General features: G+C 36.0%; 1 protein-coding gene across 2 annotated transcripts in view; it reads left to right on the forward strand.

The window, feature by feature from the left end:
* Positions 1-17,656, forward strand: part of TANGO2 (transport and golgi organization 2 homolog) — a 45,780-nt gene extending 28,124 nt beyond the window's left edge. For both annotated transcript variants that reach the window (XM_067307099.1, XM_013945547.2), the window contains exons 6-9: positions 6,568-6,638; positions 9,170-9,323; positions 12,140-12,244; positions 14,420-17,656. In XM_067307099.1, the coding sequence (XP_067163200.1) occupies positions 6,568-6,638; positions 9,170-9,323; positions 12,140-12,244; positions 14,420-14,540 (451 nt within the window). In that variant the 3' untranslated portion in view covers positions 14,541-17,656. The remainder of the gene's footprint in view (positions 1-6,567; positions 6,639-9,169; positions 9,324-12,139; positions 12,245-14,419) is intronic.
* The last annotated feature ends 3,776 nt before the right edge of the window (positions 17,657-21,432 follow it).

The raw sequence follows: 21,432 nt of genomic DNA on the forward strand, positions 1-21,432 counted from the left end.
TCTGAGTCCAGGCCAGCAATTTGGTGCTATTGCTGGGATCAAGTTTATAGTGACTTTTCATCTTGGCTTCTACCCTGGTGTTCAGTACTGACTAGCTGTAAACAGTAGGAAAGAAATAGGCAGAGCCAAATGGTAATAGGAAGAGTAGCAGACTGGTGCAATGGACTCAATTTTGGAAGTATCCCCACTTTCAAACTCTCTTGGAAGGTTTCAATCTCCTTCTGACAAAACAGTTCCCCTTGTAAGACAACAGCAGCTTTCTAATGGAGGTATGTGTAATAGAAAATGCACATCTGGGGGAATGTGGAATGTAGAAACAATAAGATGCAGATGTCCTGAATTAGTGACCCTGTGGTTTGTATGTGTTCCCCATCTTTTTGTTAGCTCCAGGGGATCTTATTACTGAATTTCTCAGTTGCAAGAGTCTCAAAACAGATGGTAGATGATAATATTCTTTCACATAAAAAGCCGTTGAAAAGGAAGTCAGTAGTGACTTCTTATTCAGCATGCGGTCTCCTTTATGAGAAGGCTTACCTTATAGCTGTGTTCAAGGGCTTGCTTGGGCAGTTCTTCTCCCCCTTCCTCTATAACTCTGCCTTTTGAGACCTCTGTGATGAGAACTGCTCTGAACTTTTCTCTTGGTAGCCCTTCTACAGCAGTTACAGGTTTGGCAATCTGAAAAGAGTATTCAGTGCACCAATAAAGTAGTCTTTTGAATTGCTGCTGTCTTAAATGAGAAAACAATAATGACCTTAATGATTTTGCTTTACTTGTTTAATTCATAACATGTTTACAGCGTGTCTATAATTGCTACTGTTTTTTAAGATCTTCAAGGAACTTTTAAACGATCCAAGTGATCCTTGGCATTTTGAATACTAAGTTTTACTGATCTTGTTACGTATATACAACTCTCTAGCAAAGTTTAATCAGTCCCGCTACTTGAGGGAATTGTTTCTATACCTATGTATTTAAATAAATACTTCAGAGACAATGCATCACAATGAATAGTGGAATGTGTGTAACAATCCATTTATTTTGTTCTTGTGTCTGTCAAATAAAAGAGGAGCTGCTCCTCTAGAAAATAAATCAAAAAGTGTGTTTTTTGTCTGAATAATTTCTATAGATGGAAAGCTTTTTTAATATTTATGTAGACTTTAACACCATTTATATTTTGAAATAATTGAATTGTTTTCTGCAGAAAAGTTTCCTTCCACTGGTACAGGTCTTGTTGGTTAGAATATAGGATTCAGGAACATCGAGATATACTGTGCTTTAACTTTTTCTGTTAATCCTGATTTTTAAGTTTTTCTCCTATTAATGCAAACAGGTTTAAAAGTGGAAAAAAGTACAACATATACTTTTTGTTAGCACCAACAAGCCAGTTCATGCAGTGGCTGATATGTAATTACTGCTGCAAATTCACCTTAATGTTAAAAAGGGCCATAGCAAATTTCTTTAGTTTGCACAGTCAGAATACAGTTGAGTATTGTGATGGTAAACACACATCTGTTATATGCTATTGTGTAGCTTAGCCTTTCTGTTTTTACTTGCGGTTTAGTTGTTCTCCCTATGCTTATTCATCGGTTATATTGTATTAATTCCATCTAGGTTTTATGTATAGGTGACTTTTCAAACTACTACTTTTTGCTTTTGAAATACAATATAAAAGATTGTTCCATGAAACATCCTGATTCAGCAACTTGAGGTAGTGTAAAATACTGTATCTGCACATCACTTTTTCTACACCACTGAAAATGCAGTGTGTCAGTGTACTCTCTTGTGAGTATATGACTTCTAGTATCTTAGTATGTAACTGGGGCTGAGAGCATCAGATGAGTCTGTTAATGACAGCTCAGCCCAATGCTCCCTTATTTTAGCTGCCAAGGGATTCTTTGTAGCATTAGTATTAATATGTGCCAACTGTAGTGGTACCCTTCAAAACCAGGCTTGTAGGAAGGTGCCTGACTGTTATGGACATGCGTATCGTACAGGTTAGCATCATTTCATGCAAGCCATTAACTGGCCATGAAAAAAACAAGGAATGCTGAGAAGATTCAGTATGATCAGTCACTCAGCTATGAGCATGCACACTGCAGCAGCCTCAACAAGATCCAAGCCCTGAGGAAGGAAGCACTGTTGGGAGCTTTTTTAGGATGTACAGCAAACAAGTCCTGTATGTGTGAGGATGAGTAGTTGAAAGAAATTTGGGTATAGCCTTTGCTTATTCTGCTTCTGGGTTAAGTATGTGTAAAGCACTTCTTGCCTCATGTTTCATTCAAAGTCTTAGTTAATAGTGAATCCATAGACTTCAGCTCAATATCTCCATTAATTGCCTTCAGAAAGCAGGAGTCTGATTGCTGTCTACCTGTCTTGAGACCTGTACTACATACTATCCAAGCATTTCAGTGAAATATAAAATATGCTATTTATAGGCAAGAGTTATAGATCAACACTGATCATTCTACCATATATTTAGAAGGCGTTTTACTTAAGAAAGCTTAAGGTTATTCAATGAATACTTTAGGAACTTGGAAAGTTCTTCAGATTGCAACAGACATATAACTTTCAGCCTGGGTATAGATTTTATATAAATACATGCAATTATATAGACTCTTATAAACTATATAAGCTCTGCAAAGGCCATAACATGCTTCAAGGAAGATGATTAATGATATCTTGTTTTCAAAGGTGTTGGTTTTGAAATAACCAAACTCAAACATCTGCTTGGCATAGAAAATCCGTTGATGCTTTGAACTATTTGCTATTTTGTTATATAAGATCCCTGGTATCTCAGATATGTAGCTTGCTGTTTGCAGCCAAATAATATATGGACTGGCTTCTCTGACTTTTTTTAGTTTCTTCTGTCTCTGAAAAAAACTGACAGAATCCAGTCAAGGAAGAATGCATGGGAGTTTAACATTTGTATTTGAAATATTTTTTTAAAATGTAGCAGTGTCCATCTAGTTTAAATGTAAAAAATCTCAATAACTTAACTGAAGGAGCTAGTAATAGGAAAAAAAAAATCGAAGATTTCTCACTGCATATGAAGTGTCTATAAAAATAGATCCAGGAAATACAACTTTTACTCATCTTATTTTTTCTTATGTGAGTATTTCTGCAGACAAGTATACTGCCAGAAAAGTTTGCTGAAACAGCATAGTGGGTGACTTTGGATATTTTTCCCCGCCCTTCCAGTAGTTTATATAAAATAAAAACTTAAGCTCATTCAACCAAAAAGAGTGTGTCCAGTGAAAACAGCTGGTATTTTAACTGCTGTGTTTAACTCCACATGAACAAACTGTACACCATTTTTCTGTTTAATTTTGATTTCAGAACTTTTGTACATGAAACATTCTCAAGAAATAGGGGGATTTCATTGCTCACAGGATTTATTCTCCCACCTGTAGTTTTCAGCAGCATGTTCTCATATTCATTGGAAAAATACCATCTTTTGCCCCATAGTGTATTTAAAAGTAGTTTAAAAAAAAAAAAAAATGATCAAAACCCCCCAACAGCTCTTAACATTCGGCAGATTTGACAGGTCACACATACAAGTTGATGTATGGTAGTAAAACAAAAATGTGCATGTTATGAAAATCAGGAAAAAATTCTTGATCGGTCGTATATTGGAGTTTCCTTCTGCTTTGTTCCAGCTGCTTTCATTATATGCTCTCTAGATATTCCCAAAGCAAATATTCCGGATGGTGAAAAGAAACCAATGACCTTTTCATAAACATGTTTTTTCACTGATGGGTATGAATGTTTTTACTGAACTTGTCATAATTTGAATTAAAGAAGTCAACGCAGATGATGTATGCCTTACAGTTCACTGTCAGAATTTCTTTGAAAAGGTTGAGGGAGAAAAGCACTAGAGTAAATTTGTTTGTAGATGATCATATCACCCCAGTGCTTGGGCCTGATTTTTTTTAAGTAAGGAAATATTTAAAATATGTAATCCTTCTTTGTCTGAAAGCAGGAGTGTTTTGATTAATTTGCAAGTTCAGAAAACCTCTAGTATCGTTTCCCTTATTTAAAGATTAAATGTGTTTCTTATCCATACAAATAGGAGAAATTATTTATAGAAAAGCCTTGCCTCAGAGGCATTAACTTTTTATTGAGGATTTGGTTGGCACCGAGGCTTTTTTCTTTCTTTTCTTCCAGGAAATTATCATTAAAACCCCACTAATTTGGATAACGAAGTAATGAAATTCATGGTGGCATAGAGATTCCCAAGGACTTAGGTAGTTCAGTGTATCATATGAGGCCTTCTGTACCAAAAGAACATCCCTTATTCATGTACAGCTTGGTTTTTGTTTGGGATTTTTTTCTCCCACCATCCTACCAATGTATAACTTCTGAGGAATTTGATTTGAAACTATTCAGAATATTTCCTAATATTTTAAAAATAGGTAAGCAGGAAAAGTATTAAAGATTTGAATGAAACTTTAAATTTAATTTAGCACATATCACAAATAATACATTCATATGAGAACTATAGTAGAAATCAGTAAAAATCTTTAGTGACACATGCTATGCAGGCAGTAAGTATGAATTAGTACTGTAACAGGAAAGGAATGATCAGTTGTGTCCTACTGAAGCTACAAGCATGTTGTTGTGATTCTGATGTGGGCAGTTCTCTGGAGAACTGGAGTGATCAGGAAGGAGTCTTGATCAGCATAAGGTAGATTTGAACAAGGACTTTAATGTCAAAAAGAAAAAGATAAGGAAAGTAAATGTCTTTAAACCACTAGAGGACAGTTCACAAAATGAGGGCATATGCTACGTTTCTTTTAACAGTATGTGTGTGTGTGTATATATATGTATATATACACACACACAGAAAGAGAAAATTGGATAACAGAGCTTCTTAAATAATATTTAACGAAAAAGCAACAACAATATGCAAATCCCACCTGCCATAATTACTATCTTTTAAATATGCTGAACAACTCGGATATCTTTCTGTAAGGCACCAGAAAAACCTCGTGGGGTTGGGAGGAGGAAGAGAAGGGCACAAAGGAGGAGAGGCAGGTTTTCCTGCCTTCTTTTGTGTTCTTCCTCTTGCATTATTTGTCTTATGAGTGAGTTAGAATTTCCCTTTTCTCTTGACTGTCTTGAGAAAGAAACTGTAGAACATTTTTTCAGAATGCCTCTTTGAGAAGAATATAATCAGCTAAATCAAGAACTGTTTTGCTTGTTGTTAAGGTTCAGATGCTAACTGAGGTAGCAGATGCTAACTTAAGCACAGCAGTTTAACTTCTAGCACATCATTAATAAGATTGCATTCTACATATTCTTATCTGCATCAAATCACAGATATGTCTTTATCCCATGAAAAAATTAGGAACTGGAAATGGCTTCTCTGCTGTATTGTGTTCAATGCTACTCAATGCAAATTCAATCTTAACTGTGAGGTTGTGGTTTTCTTCTTAATTCAGAGATCTGCTGTCTCAGGAACTGCAGGTTGGGGCTTGCATAGACAATAAATTAAAAGCTGGACTAAAGTCAGAGTGTTGGATGACTAAAATGCTTTTTTCCACTGTAAATAGGTATGTCACTAGAGCGAAATACAGAATGATATGATCTCATGACTGTGTCCTAGCCAATAAACTGATAGCAGTTTGAGGACTCACTACTATGTGTCAGCAAATTGTATTGAAGGATGTTGAGAGTGAGCCACCTAATGGCAATTCATGATTTTTTTTTTTGTTTCCCCGCAAGACACCAGATCTTATTGTCTTGCTTGATTTTCTTATCAGTTGACTTGTTTGATGTGTTGCCAATGTCTGTGAGGCTATTTAAAAATTCACCCTTCTTCAGGGAGAAGGCTGCATGCTATGCAGATATGCTGACCTCATCTCTTCCAAGCAAGAGTTATTTGCAATGTTGGAAGCTGTCTTTGAATTCCTGTTTGGAACATTATCTCAGATCCCTCCTGCTAAACTGTGCATGCATGAGAGAGAGAGAGCTACAGCCAGTAACTGCAATTAGCTTACAGATATAATTATGTTGTAGCACAGTTAATTGAAAACAGTCTGAAGATGCATGTCTGTCATTAAGGGATCCATTCCATGTTCTACTACACTTCAATAAGTGGACCTGAAAGTTTACTTCTGTCAGATAAAGTGGGTACAGTGGCCAACCTTAGAATGTGGTAGAGAAGAGATTCAAACGAGGTGATGGAAAACATTACTTGCTCTAATGGATTATTCTCTTACATCTTGGGGGGGGGAAGGAGTGTAACTTCTTCTGAAGTATAAATCTTTACTCATTTAAAGCCTACAGGTTTTTCCCTGAGCTGGGCTGCTTTCCATGCAGTAGTTCTGGATTTTTATTGGATTTTATTAGTGATGTATTTTAAAATAATAGTACCGTTTGGTAGTGGTACAGCTAGTATTGTATTTTGAGAGGAGGAGAGCAATATAACTCATTAATTAATCTCTGGACTGTGGAATCATAGTAGCAACAGTAGGGCAAACCTTGATGTGTTTGAAGATTGCATGAAATTAGACTGTAATCAAATATAGAAGCTGATGTTTTCAAAGAGAGCTTATTTTTATTTTTCAGTACCACCAAAGAAGATGTAATTTGCTACTATGGAAACAAAGGAGAACCAGAACCTGTTTTCCTAAATCCTGGTAGGATTACTTCAGAAAGGTCTGAATATTGCTTTACAATGTTGTTACTTGAAAGGATTTGGAATGTAGCTGTATTTCTCTAGAAATATAGCTGTTTAAACATGTATTGTCTTCACTAATTTTTTCCATTACATTCTTAAAAAGTAAGTAAAATGTCCTTAAATTCATTTAAGTACTTACTGATTTCACTAAAGAGTTACTAGTTCGTAAAAAATTTCTACAGACTAGCTCCATATTGGTGTACCCATGTTGCAATTAGTGGGGTATTACCTAAGAAAATATGACTGAAGGACAGAAGTCTGTCCTGAAGAGTATTATTTTCAAAGGTTTGTGGGCTTGACCCTAACTCTCCTTTCCCTACAATGTTAAAGGCATAGTGAGACCATGCTTCCATAGAGACAGAGTTGGTTTTAAAAGGAAGAAAAAGCCCTGTTTTAATCTGTCTTATCAGGCGGATTGATTTAAAATGTGTATAAACTAGTTTTTTGCTAGCTGACTACATAAAGCAGTACTCCAGAATTCGTCACTGAAAAGCCCCCTTAAATGGACAAGGATGCACAGAACAGAGCAGCGTAGCTGCTTGACAACAGTTGCTGTGAAGGATGTGTTGATGATGATGGCTAATTTTGCTTGCTTAGATTAACTGTCAAAATGTTATTGCCAATAGGCAAATAGTTACAGTAGCAATTATAGCATAAACCCTTGGAAACAGCTGTTAGATTTTGTACAGCAGCAAACACAAAACAGGCTTTAATCCAGACATTTAGAAAAAGGTCTGGCCACTTGTGTTTATCCTTTTTCTTTCATGCTGTATGGGGTTGGACAGTGGTTCTGTAGTACAGTTTGTCATGCTTTTCTTAGGGAACAGAGATGCAGATTAACAGAGACATTAAGGATCAGGATTTAGAAAACAGATGTGCAATGCCTCCCTCTATTGCTTCTGGCCATAGCTGTCAAGCTACCGTCCAGAAGAGCACTACAGTTAATAGCAATTTTTAAAACACCTACACAAGTGGTGTGGTAGTACTGTTTTAGGAAAAAATCTAGAGTGTTCAGTCTTGGAGCATGAAGTCCTCGTGTTGTGCAGGTGGAAAAAATAGTGCTTCTTTAATGTGGTAATGAGAAACTGCACCCCAAATATTGGGTATCTGCAGACTCTAGCAAAGGTATTTCTGATCTCTGTGCTTCAACAAAATTCCTTTTCTGTTGTATATGGCTGCCTAAGGGAGAGCTGGGTTTTGGTAATCTCTGTGCTTATTCTGTTGGATTGCGGCCAGGATATACAGGGCACCACTAAAGAAAAAACTCATTGTCATCATTAAATGGTGCTTTGCAGTGTTTCTTAAGAATAATGAGAGATGGAAAAAATGTCATTAATATAAATAAGTTGGAAAAGATTGGACTGCAAAAATTTACAATTCTGTGCTTTTTTTCATAATGTACCAAAACAGAGGTTAAAAGTAATTACTCCAAATATGGATTAGAATAAAACTGTAAAACTACTGAATATTAGCACAGAGGAATGCTTAAGTACAGCTTAATGTGAGATGCAGGCATGCTCTGGTCTCTTGTCTAGGAATGGGCCATGTGTTTTTAGCATTCCTACTGATAAAAAGATTATCTGGGGAATAATTTGGATTGCATTAAAATTTGTGAAATATGTACCTGAAAACTGTGAATCACCAGAACATCCTTTCTGACTAAATTGATCTTTTCCTCCTGAAAATTATTCAGGGTGTATGCAGCTAGAAGTGGTCCATGGGGGGACTGGTCTGTAAACACTTTACTATTGCTTTTAAATCTAAAACTTCCCATATAATCTCCTTATTACAGACTGCTGTTATTTTGGGACATGTAAAGCTTGAAGGATCAGAGTTACTTTGCAGAAATAAAGCCAACGTTATCATGATTATAAGAGTTATTTTCTGTTTAGGTTTTGTAATGCCCTAATGTTTCTATTGGTGATGTGCTCTGGAATAAAAAAATGCCATCTTTACTTCACCTGATTGCACATGCTGGTATATATTGTGTGAATAACAGTGGTTAAAAAAAACTAGGATTCAGCCAATTTTAGTAACCTTAGAGCAACAATGCTCTAAAGTTAGGGATGGTTTTTGTTTTGTTTTTCCCCTCATAAAACTATTAGAAATAATGGTCCAATACGGTTGAGGAATGGTGAGGCTATTTCATTAAGTTATGCTCCTGGGTAGGAGGCTCTAACTGAAGGAGGTGGGGGTTGTACTTATCGTTTACTACTTTTTGATACATAGTTTAATGACCTCTTACGTTTGAGGCAAAATGAAGTTTGGCAATGGGATGAGTAAGCAAATTATCTTAAGAGGTTCATGATGAACTTGTAGATAGCATTTATTTTTTCCCCCTCAAACTGTGTAGGATAAGATAATTGTGAAATTATTTAATTTTTTGCGTAGCATGTACGTAAGCTTTCTTTGGTCCAGAGAAATGCTTAATAGTAGTATGTTTGCATCTTTTAACCTGCCCCAGAAATCAGCCATTTTTTTAATGTATAGGAATATATGGATTGAGTAATTCTTTGTTGGATACACCATGGAAGAAACTTCAATATGGGAAGCAGCTTTTCACAGAAGTGATCAAGAGAAGTCAAGACCTTACCAAAGAAGACTTGGTGCAGGAGCTCCTTGCAGTGATGAATAATCAAGAGCCGTAAGAGCATGATATCAAGAGTTTACTTAAAATGCAATGTGACCAATTCAAAAACTTCACTTGAACTATTTTGAGTTTAAAAAAAAAAAATTTTTGCCTTACACTAATTGACTAAAGCTGGGTAATGAAGGGCAAAGGTAGTACTTTCTCTTCAGAGACTGCATCTCAACAATATTGATTTTTAAACAGCAGACACGCTACTGCAAACTTGGTGCTCATAAACTGTGTACTGATTTCTGTGCCCTTTTTTCTTGGTGCCCTTCTTCTCATGGTAAGAGTAATGAGTGCAAAGCAAAGGATGGATAAGTTGCTTGCCACAAGGTTTGTGGAGCCTGACTCCAGGTAAAGGTTATTTCTTATTACACATGGAGTAAGTGCTTGTTTACAAGAGCAGGTTTGTGTTAGTAGCTGCTAGCTACACAGCTGCTCTGGGTAGATGCTGAGAGTGAGGAAGTAAACTATTTTCAAAGGAGAACCAGCTACCTTTCTCAAAAGTATAATTATTTCAGACTAAGTGGGGAAAGGAGATGAGGGAATATTTCCAGTTTAACTTTAGGCCTCTGTGGTCAAGGAGGTTCCAAAAGGATGAGCTGGAGTGTCTAAGTAAGATTTCTGCACTCATCATTGGCTACACAGTGAACCTAAGCTCATAAATTAGATGGCTAGAAGTAAATGCAATTGATATCATATAAATGTCCAGGCATGGAGCGGAGTGAAAGAGGTGCTGTGTAAAGGAAGTAATCTGCTCTGAGTTCACTCCCCACTAACTTTAATATTTAGCCTGTCTTTGGCCTGTCAGACAGGAGAGTTGGGTAGAAGTGGTGCTGTATGCAATCAATAGGACCTTCGTAACTGTACCTACCATCAGAAGAGCAGCAAAGCTGTTTCTTGTACATAGGTTCTTTTTTTTAATGTTGATTTAATGCCAACACTCTTGTGTTTGAAGCTCTGAAAAATGCTACAAAATAAATATTTATGCAAGAATTTGGGAATCTGAGCATTGAGTAGTAATTGGCAAGTCTGTTAAGCAATTTTAATTGCTTTTTTTGGAATAGTACCAGTTCAAAAGTACAAATGCTTTTCAAAAAAACTGTCATGCTGTGCTCTTTACTAGTAAAAAACCAAAATTGTGTAGGATACAATATGGTCCAAATCTTCCCTTAATGTTCAGTGATTCAGTATGATCGCATCTAAAATCATCTGACTGCTATAAAATGGAAATATTTACTTACAAAAAGCAGTATTTAAAGCTAAATCTAAAATCAGTTACTGTAATTTTTCCAGTGGAGACTTCAGGCGCAAATGATCTTTTCATAACAAATACTGAATATACTTCTATGCACTAACTTGGTGAACATTCTAAAAATATTTTATTGCATGTCACTTTATGATCACTGTGTGTGTGTGTGTTACAAGAATTAAGTGGGTACAGTGGTTGGTTTACTCTTAGAATTCCCTCCCTTCCTTCCTGATAGATACGGGTTTTTGTCCCCTAGCCCCTCTATCCTGCTTCAGACCTACCTTTGAGTATAGTGCCAGGGAAGCATTGCAGCTCCTTTCTGTCTTCTTAAAACTGCTTTAGGCCATTAAGCTGGAAAGGGGCCTGTTGTGCAGAGAACACAGGGAGTACCAGGGGTAGAGTAGGAGACAGAGGTTGATGGTTCTCACAGGCTGAAGTCTCCCACACCATGTGCTTTCTCCATGATGTTGTGATATGCTCCAGCTATGTGCCCAAAACAAAAGTGAGAAGAGCTTAATTCACTCTGTTCACAATGAAACTGCATCTGTCTTTGCTGCTGCCTCAGACATGCGACCACAGGTTGTCTTCTCCATCATGACAACAAAGAAAGTGAACATAGCTGGGTTTAAAGGTCAGTTACAGTATGCCAAATTGGTGTCCCCTGTTGATCAGGGGGCACTCTGGAAGTGGGGCTGAATCAATCAGTCGGTTCTGCCCTCTTCCCTGGCATTCTCCGTACAGCTGATAGGCTGCTGAACTTGGCCATTTCTGTTTTAATGGAAATGGATACATTTGGGTCTATTCTAGGAGGCAGAAACATGACCATCTCTTGGAGATGGAAGAGGGTTAAAATCAAAGCCAAGAACCTGCTATAGTGCTAGATTTGACTGTAAGATTAGAATCTTTAATTTTTGAAGTAGAAAGCTTCACCATATTCTGGTGATCTGAATGGAAAGTCAGGGGTGTAAGATTGCTGCAGTAACCCCTGTGACCTTAGCATTTCTTCTGTGGGGTGCTGATACCTATTTAATTACAGCAAATGAAGCTTGATACACTTTAGTGTATGGTAGGTTATGCTTCTAAATACCTTCCAAGCTTTGATAGGGATATCTGTCAAGAAATGTTAAGGGCTGTCCTAGGTATTTTTCAGGTATTCCAAATAAGCTTGCAGGAAGAAGAGGTCTTTGTTCAACACAAAAAAAGAAAAAAAGCTGGAGTCTAACTAGAAGAATGCTTGCTTATATAATGTGCCTCAGATTACTTGATCATGAAGGTTTTATTCAAGACCTTAGGGGAAGTAGAATACAGAAAGGAAGAAATAACAATGAAGGTGAAAAATCTGTGAAGATAGGAAAAATATTTCTTAAAATGAGACAGAAGTTCAAGACCTTGAAAGATTCTCTGTGGGAAAAGAGCTGACAAGCCATTTTATTTTTGATCCTCTTCATACTTCAGTCTCAAATAAAATTCACACTTTTCTCCTTTTTGTTCTTACCGTTATTTACCATTCAGTCAATACACAGCTTAGTGCAAGAAGGGGGAATGCATTAATGTAAAAATATATTTTTTTTAACAGTCAGTTACCAGATCCTGCAATTGAAGACCAAGGGAGGGATTACATACGTCCTATATTAAACAAATATGCAGCTGTGTGTGTTCGATGCCCTGGCTATGGAACAAGGTAAAACTTCATAGTCAGAAATGGATGTGTACTGGATCAAAGCATATCTCACATCAAAATTATGCTGCCATAAATGTTATCTCCTAGTGACTGCTTTAAATTTATTCAGATATTAATCAAGCATAATTTAGTAAAGTGTTTCCTTATATGATATTGTGGTGTCTTAGATTGTGCTTAAAATGCTCGGCACTAGCTGCATTATGGTTCATTTTGGGGAAGTATGGCAGCTCCAGTTTGTCTAGGACAAGATAATACAATTCTAAAATACAAAGGATTTTTACCGTTCCATTTCTTCTGGCTAATTTTTTTGAAGTTAGTGTTCTTGTTTACTCATGTTCAGTTCTCTGAAAGCCATACAGAAACCCCCTCAACCATGTGGTCCTCTCTTTCTTCTTATTTCTTTCACTTTTCTCCTATATCCTCAACACTGAATTACTTTAAACTGCGAATGTTGTCACGTTATATCCAAACTACAGGAACATTTCCTATTTCCACAGGCAGCTTGTCAGCTACCTTTGTCATCTCTGGATTGTCCTGTTTGAAGGAATGCCAGAGTCTTCCAACTATCACCTGCATATTATCAGACTGAGGTCCTGGTTCCGCAGTACAGTAGCAGATCTGACCACCTCTGATTTTGATCTTACTAAAACACAGAAAGCATCAAAATTGTGTTTTTAACCAAAAAAAGAAAATCCCCAGATCTTCTTAGTTACCTTTTATATCTGAGCAGTTGCAGAACAGATTTCTTTTCGAAGAGACAGAGTAGTGTCATCTGCATAGCTAGCTATATTAGATGCTGCTTTAGGCACATCATTTTATTATCTAGGTGCTATTTTCATATATTAAAAATCTATTACTCTTGTTCAAAAGAACATGTATTTTCCCCTAACTGGTGCTGCTGTTCTGAGATATTCTCACTTTCTGCCCAGACTGTTCTGCCACAACTGTAAGAAGATTAGAATAACGCAATACATCTTGCATTTAATCCTGAGCAGGACAAAATTATAGGTCAACCAGTTGCTGCTGATAGGGAATTCATGCTTTAAAGGACTGCCAATGATTTTTGTCAGACAGCAGTTGTACTAGTCAGCCTTAGCATTCCCACTGTATGATGAAAATTGATAAGCAGAGAGCACTCATTTCAGTAAGTATTTTTAAGTTGTCATTCTGACAAAGAAACCACTGCAAAAATTGAGCATCTTTATAAAATGTATGCAAAAAACATTAATTTTGGTATACTGAAGCCTTAAAATGGTAAATAAACATTTCTCTGCTTCACAGGTTGCAGTCTACTTATTTCAAAGGAAATAGGGTTATTCCTGTGATAACTCAGTAGCAATAATGATCTTTTACTGGTGCATTAACATTGTATTTCAAGTCTTTCCTGCTGTTATAATTATATGCTCACACTTTAGGCTAACTTTGTTAGCTACATGGTTTAGTGAATAGAGGTTGTTAATTAGGCCTCGCATTAGTCTTAGGAAATTGAGCCCTTTTTTTTAATGTGTGAAGAACTATGAAATGACTTGGAGACCACCAAGTCAGGATGGTAGAAAGCTCATACTTCCTTCCAGTCATCTGTTTCTGGCAGGATACTGAATTGTCCATAGAAAAATGGCAGCTTATATGTAGAAAATCTGCTGACAAAGTGGTATAGATGCACAAATAGAATCTGCTTTTCATGAAAGTAATTTCCTATTTAGAAATACATGTTCCTAAAGAGAGACAAAAATTTTTGTGATTGTGTTGGTGTCCTGTGATAACAATTAATGATGTTTAAATCTTAATGGACACTCACTCTGAAAGGAAAAATGAAGCAGTAATTCTGATATAAATAATCATGAGTTTATGTGCATGCCATCAGGTAAAACATTTTCATGCTACATCTGACTTGAACACATTTGGCACTAACAAAAATTTAACCTTTTTATCATACTCTTTGTAAATGTGCAGCTTTGTATTTGGGTTTCCTGAAGTGCAATAGGGAATCAGAGTGGTGGAGGGAGAGCAAGAGACTGAAAATGCCCATTTGAACTTGCCTGGGTGATTTCTGCCCTGCTTAGTGCAGTGATATGGTCAAGAGAAAAATGAATTAACATCAGGGTGGTGTTGGGGGACTCTGTAATGCTGCATAACAGACACAAGGTTTAACCTTCTACCTTTATGTTGTTTCAGGACTAACACAGTCATTCTCATTGATTCAGAAGGAGAGGTTACTTTCACAGAGCGCAACATGATCAATGCAGATGTCAACCAGTGGAAAACAAGCACCTATGAATTCAAACTACAGATTTAACAACTTTCTCTTTGAATGGATTGTAATAAAAGTAATGAGAGAACAAGCCATTATACTCCAGTAAATGTTTTTTGCCAGGCTCCAGAAGCAAGAAATAGCAAGGAAAGCAAAAGTTTATTTAAACCAGTAGCACACCCTGTAAGGTTCCCAAATACTTTGCATAAAACCAAGAAAGGAAATTGTTTTTACGCTACATAATGACTTATGTAAAAATACTTCTGAATGTGTGACTTTTTGATTTAGCTTCCTAGCTCAAAATCGTAAGTACCAATGAGCAGTATCAGTATTGATACTTCTGGGTCTGATTCAGTGACATTCTTGCATGCCATTAATTTCTTTTGACTTCAGCTGGAGCTGAAGATGTATGTAGCTTCTTGGAGAGTCTGTGTTAAGCTAAGTTTCAGAATGTAGTTCTGTCCAAAAATTACTGATTTTTGCTTTTGCACATAGAGGATAAAGGAAATCAGCTAGACAGTTCTATATAGCCATTTCTAATTACTTTGTGTACTGAAACAACATATTATATGATGCCTTGAACCAGTGTTGAGAAGTCATGGAAAATAGGATCAGAAAGGACCATGAGGCTATCTGTTCTATCACTCTGCCTCCAAGGCAAGGCCATCTTTGCCCAAGACAGAAGTCTGCTTTTCTGTCCTTAAAGTTGTTTTAAAGAGAATCTTAAATACTTCCCAGTTCAAAGGAGGGGAAATATATTGCTGCTTTTATTGTTCTATCTGAAGGTTTTACAAAATTTTGCTTTCCCTTCAACATATAATTTTAGGATTGTAAAACTGATGCCTGTTTGTGGTAAATGAATGTATGTTATCTTTGCAGCTTTAAATGCTTTAATAACACTTAAACTTTTCAGCTATGCCATGGTGCAGTGTTCTGCCTTGGAAGAGAGAGAGATTCTTTAAGTTTGTTTTTCCTATAAATAGTACAGCAATATGTCTTTTTTCTAAAACTTGATTTGAGAGTAGATATGAAATTGAAGTTCAGTGTCTGTTCAGTTTTATTCAGTAGAAACTAAGAAATCATGGAAGTAGATTGGTTTATTTTTGAAGGGAATAAAATGGTTTGTAATGTGACATGTTGTTTTCTGGTAGTCTAACTAGCAATATTAGTTTTCTTTTTTCTTCCCCAGCAGGCAGTAAGGACTAGATATCTATTTGCAAAGAGAAACTGAATATGAAGTTTACATATATCAGGCTTTTCTGTAAGTGTGCAACTTTGGCTTTATTTCTTTATTGGTATAATACATCAAAAGCTGGAGTGACTACTCGTATTTTTTTAGTAAAGTAGATATTTGTTGTAAAGTGACATTACTGCTGAAAAAGTTGAGTATTAAGATGCACTTCCTATGTTCTAACAACTGTGAATTATAAAGCTATTTAAATGCATGCTTTTTCCAGTTATTTAGTGGTAGGCGATAGACTGTAGCTAATACCAAGATATCTTAACCTAAGTTGTTTTGCTGCTATTATTCTATTTTGACTTATTTTGAGTGCTAAACCTTGAACTGGTAGTGGATCATGGTTATTTTTTCTCTCCTACTTACTGAATGTATTTTTCTACAATTCTCTGATTATGAAGTAATGATTACAAAGTAGCAGCATTTCTGATTCAATCTACAAAGATGTGCTCCTTTTTCTGTATTTGGGTCTGTGTATTCCAGCCTTCTCAGTCCTTTGTGTGTTTGTCCGCGTACTGAGGGGAGAGGTAAATTAGACTTCCCGTTGAAGTGAGGGAGTAGTGTGAAAGGCCGTTCCCAGGCTGCTTATTGCCAGGAGATACCAAAGCACCGTTCATCCAATGATTTCTTTTGCGTATTGAGAAATAACTTCTAGATACCAGGGCTACTTCCATGTCTAGTCGCAGGCACGTAAGTGCTTTCTTGATTCAGGACTATATAAATGGCTTTTTGACCACCTTGATTCTGAGACTGTTAATACAAACTTCATCACATTTGTGTCTTGTTGGGGGTGTACTTGGTTTGAAACGAGGAGTCACCTGGACAGTTCCTGAGCTGTAGGAAATAGTCCTTTTTTTTTGACTGTTTACACTGCATATTTTTATGAATAAAAAATGCTATTAGTTTGAGTTGCAAAGAAATAGCTATTGCTGTCTTAAATTTGAGTTTGACAAGTGCATATTTAAAAATAAAACTCAGCTTTAATTTGCTCAGGGCTTGCATATCAACCTTTTTTTGTACCTTAATAAAAAAAATGCCAGTGTGAATTTGAACAAAACATATTTAAGCATATTACCTAAATGACAAGTAAAATGCTTTTACGTTCTTTCACACTGAAACCATTTATAAACCTTAGTTTTTACGGTAGTCCTGTAATAATGAACGTTTATCCCTCATCTTTATACATAGGCAAAAGAGAAGCAAGTCAGACCTGAGATGTGAAAACAGCTGATTTTAGTGTGGTTTCCTATGCTTAAATCAAAACTCTAGTATTTGCTTTTTCCCCCCACAAAAACAAAAAACCTTAAAGAACCCAAACCTCTAATGTTCTCTTATGTCAGAGTACAGTATTGTAAGTGTCACTTAATAAAGTGAACTTTAACTTCTTTTGAAGCTTATGGGAGTTTTGCTGTTGGCTTCCGTGGGAACAGAACGAGGGCTGCAGTGTAGACCTCAGCAAGTTGTGCTTTCCCATAGAAACGATCAGGTATAAAAAAGTGCATAAGCTGATATTTGCTGTGATAATTATAGTTGCAATGAATCCACTGGAAAAATTCAATTGTAGCTAACATTAATAAGGAAAGTACTTTATTTTTATAAAGGTATTTTTAAAAATAAAAGGAAATTTTAAATATCAGCTTTAAAACTATAAAGGAAACTATTGTATGACATTTTAATAAGTTTGCTTATATAGAACATGCTTTCAATATTCTGAATTTACAAGAGCTTTTCTCCTGACTCACTTTTTTCTGCTAAAATGGTAATGGAAGGAGTTCTAAATTGTTTGTAACCACTCAACTCCATTTTTTGCTTAAAGTTATTTCATAACTGTTATTTACATGTGTGTTCAAAGCTAGAATCAGAATAAAGTCATTCTGACCAGTTTTTGTCACAGTAATAAATTGTGCATTTGTGCAGATGTGAATGTTAATGTGTCTGTACCTTTGTGCAACGAAATGAGGTAAAATCCTTCTGCTCATGAGAAACTAGAAATGAAAACTTCGCAACGACTTCAGCTTTTGGTATTTATTTCCTTTTTTGAGTGCTGTATTTTTGTCTCTTTTTTACTTTGTTTTCTTACCATACTTATTCTCTCCATTTTGAATTGTGGTAAGAAATGAGTAAATATTTATTTTTAAGGCTGGTATCCAGGGTCTGGGCATTTTGCTTTGTTTTTCAGGTTAGTAAACAGTGTACAGACTGGAATGTTCCCAGACTAAGAGTCATAGTGATCAATCCTTTGAAATCACCTCCAACTTCTGATGATCAGTAGGTGCCCCCCACCTCCCTGTTCACAGGCAACTGTTCTCTTGTCACTACCTCTGACTGGATCTGTGCCAAGCAGAGCCAGTCCAGGTAGGAAACAAGTTCTCAAACATCCAGTGTCTGAAACAATGTCTCAAGCATCCCTCTCCTGCCATGACCTCAAGGTACTCAAGAATCTGCCTTTTCCCTTGCAGATTGGAGTGGATCCTTCAAAATTTAAAAGCTTGCTTGGCACATTCAGGTATTACAGGAAGAGGAGCTGGCATATTCTTGCCTGCAAAATGATGGAAGGTGTGTGTTTGTTTTTAAAGCTTTACACAGCATCTTCTCAAACTGACAGTTACTTAGAGAAGACCAGCCACTGGAATTGTCCTGCACTCATTGTTAAGGGGGCAACCCAACTAAAACCCAATAAAAGAAGATTATTAATGAATAGACCTTTGAAGTTGTCGCTGCCAGTTCTTCCCTATGCAGCAAGAAAGGTTTGGTCTGGATTACTGGTCTTGAAATCAGGGATTTGCATCAAGAATTGTTTGTGGCAAACAGAGGATAATAACTGAGGACCTTTAAAAATGAGTTTAATGATAAATGCATGTTAAAAGTACTTTGAGGTGTTCAGATTCACAAGAAGGCAGAAATAATCACAGCAGAGATGCAACAAATAATGTGAAAGAGCAAAAGCAGTGCTTCCTTAGTGAAAAGCTACAAAATGCCTTACAAAATGCTATTGAAGGGAAAGAATCCAAGTTCACTGTGGAAAAGTTCTGGATCTTAAGCAGACTTGAGACTTTCTTGTTACGCTAAGCTGAGACTACCTTATTGTTCTGCATACCTGGAAATTTGTTGCGGAGATGTAGTTGTCTTGTCTCACTGACTGTTTTCAGTAGTTTTACTGAAAGAAAAACTTAGTCCAGACAATGAACTAGTCTTTTAAACTTCCCAGTATGATCAGGATTTAACTGGTATTTATTATTAAAAAACTAAATATACCAAACTGAATATTGAGACGAAATGCTAAAATGGACTTTGAATATTGTTTTCATGCTATCATGAGGAAATAAGTCATTTCAAAATGAAACCTTGAAATACAAAGCAATAATAAGACAATAATTAAAGCATCTTACACTTCACATTTAGCCTAAAAAAATTTTGAATAATGTGCATTTATGGCTTAACGAACCTTCTTATTTATATGGAATGCTAACTACTAGGAATTAGTTCCATATCATCCAGATTCATGTAACAGAACACTACTTGTGGTGTTCTTCTGATTCATTTTCTGCAGAGAAGTCTTTAGCTTTTGAGAATTTAGGAAATGCTCTTGACTTAGTGAAAATGGATTCTGTATTGTAATCAACTGTAAAAGCAATAGAATTAACTGAGTTACACAACCCATCAGTGTGACTCATGCTGTGAAATTTAAGTTAAGATGAGCAGAGTGAAGAAAATGTTGAATATAGCTCACTGTAGTGCAAATATATTAAACTACTATCTCTGGAACATTCTGCATCAAGAACTAAAACTGAGTGAAAAAGCAGTATCACATTAAAGTACTCCAATCTACCCTATCTTTTGAAATAAGAGATAAGGACTGAACATAGCACTAAAGATTGTGCATGAGGGAGAAAAATAATGTTTAATGCAAACTTTGATATTAAGTAGGATAGGCAAGAATTAGAGCCTATTTAAGACAGTCATAGGCAACATGAAGGAGTAAAAAAGCAAGCTATTTACTGATTCATGTAAAATTTTGGTGTCTATGCACTAGAAAGATAAATGGAGCAAAACCAATGCAAACTAAAAACGGATCAGTAGTTGGAGAAATGAAGTGGGGGAGAAGGCCATACTTAATTTAGCAGAGAACAAATATAATGAAGAAAATCTGTTACACTGAAAGACATTCTGAGGATGGTCTGTAAAAGCTTGAGTGGAAATGGAGTGGCTGTTTCACAAGTAGACAAAGATGGGTAGTATAGCTCTAAGACATCTGGACAACATCAGGAATACTTACTGATACTTTACTGAGATTTTTATTCTAAACATGAAGTGTTGTGTGGCTTGATTCAACTACTATTAGGTTTTTTTATATCTATAAGAAAATTGGCAAAGAATTCAGATTAATCTTTAAAGTGGGATATCTGTTCTAATGTACTTGGCATTCAACTGTGCCAAAGAGTCACTGTAGGTAAGATTTCTGTGATGTATAGCTTGAGTGTATGTGTTTTAAGTGGTTGTAACACAAGATATGGAAACAGAGGTTAAATAATCAGCAAGTAGGACTGCAAAGCTGAACAATCCTTGATATTCAATTAAGGCATTAAATTTAAAAGGTGAGTGTAAAAAAAGAATAACCCTAATCTGTATATCTGATAAAATGACACTGTTTATTCAGCATGTATTTCATTTTCAGATAATTGTTTTGTCTTACTTTCTTGCTTTGCATATTTACTAAATATCAACCTGAATTATCACAATATTTCTTGTTATTAAATATTTAAATTTCAACAGCAAAACTTTGATTTTTGTTAAAACATAATAAAAATGCAGATGAAGCCCTGATTTCTCTCCTAAAGACTTTGATCTGGAAATGACATTCATTGATGTATTCTTTCAATAACACCCCCTCTCCTGGCCCCCCATACAGATAACTTCCACTGAAGCTAAAATGATTAGATAGGTATGGGATCTGGACTTTATTAAATTATTTTGAATAGCATAGAAATAACTATTGTGGAAGTAATTTATGTAGGATACATCTTATCTACTAAAATAAGTGTGAAATGTAATGCTATATTTCAAGAGTCTAATGATACTACTGTGTTCTTGGTCTATGCAATTGCAATTATGTAATAGTGACTTGGGAAAGAATTTAAAAATATGCATAAGCCAGCTTTTAAGTGAGCACTTAGAAGCATTCTTTGTCCTCATTCAACTTGCTCTGAATTAATGAGACTTCAGCATATTCTTGATAGTATGTGCTTAAATATTCTCAGTAAAATGTTCTGCATCTGAATTGGGTTTATGAAACTGCATTTTATAAGCTTGTTATTCTAGTGGCCTCTGAAAAAGGCGATACCTTCTAATGCAATAGTGTTTTACAAGCTTGCCTCTAGTGACAGAGGAAGCGTTTTCCACTCATCTCATCTGAGATGCCTAGGAGCCGTTATGGGCAGAGCACTAACCTTGGCCACTAACTTACCAGGTTGTGTAAACACATTGCTTCTGTTTGGAGGAAACCACTTCGCTTTTCAGATATTAATTAACATAAATTAAGTCATAAACTGGAGAATGTGGAGCCAATAGTGACACTTCTCATAGTGCAAGGTTATAATTAGTATCCAGTAACTGAGGTTTTTGCCTCAAATATGTGCTCTTCCAAGAAAAAGGTGAAGGAGAAAGGTAGTTTTTTTTTTCTGTTTACTAGCTCTTATTGTA

The sequence above is a fragment of the Apteryx mantelli genome, chromosome 17, assembly GCF_036417845.1.
Source record: "Apteryx mantelli isolate bAptMan1 chromosome 17, bAptMan1.hap1, whole genome shotgun sequence".
Taxonomy (NCBI): Eukaryota; Metazoa; Chordata; class Aves; order Apterygiformes; family Apterygidae; genus Apteryx; species Apteryx mantelli.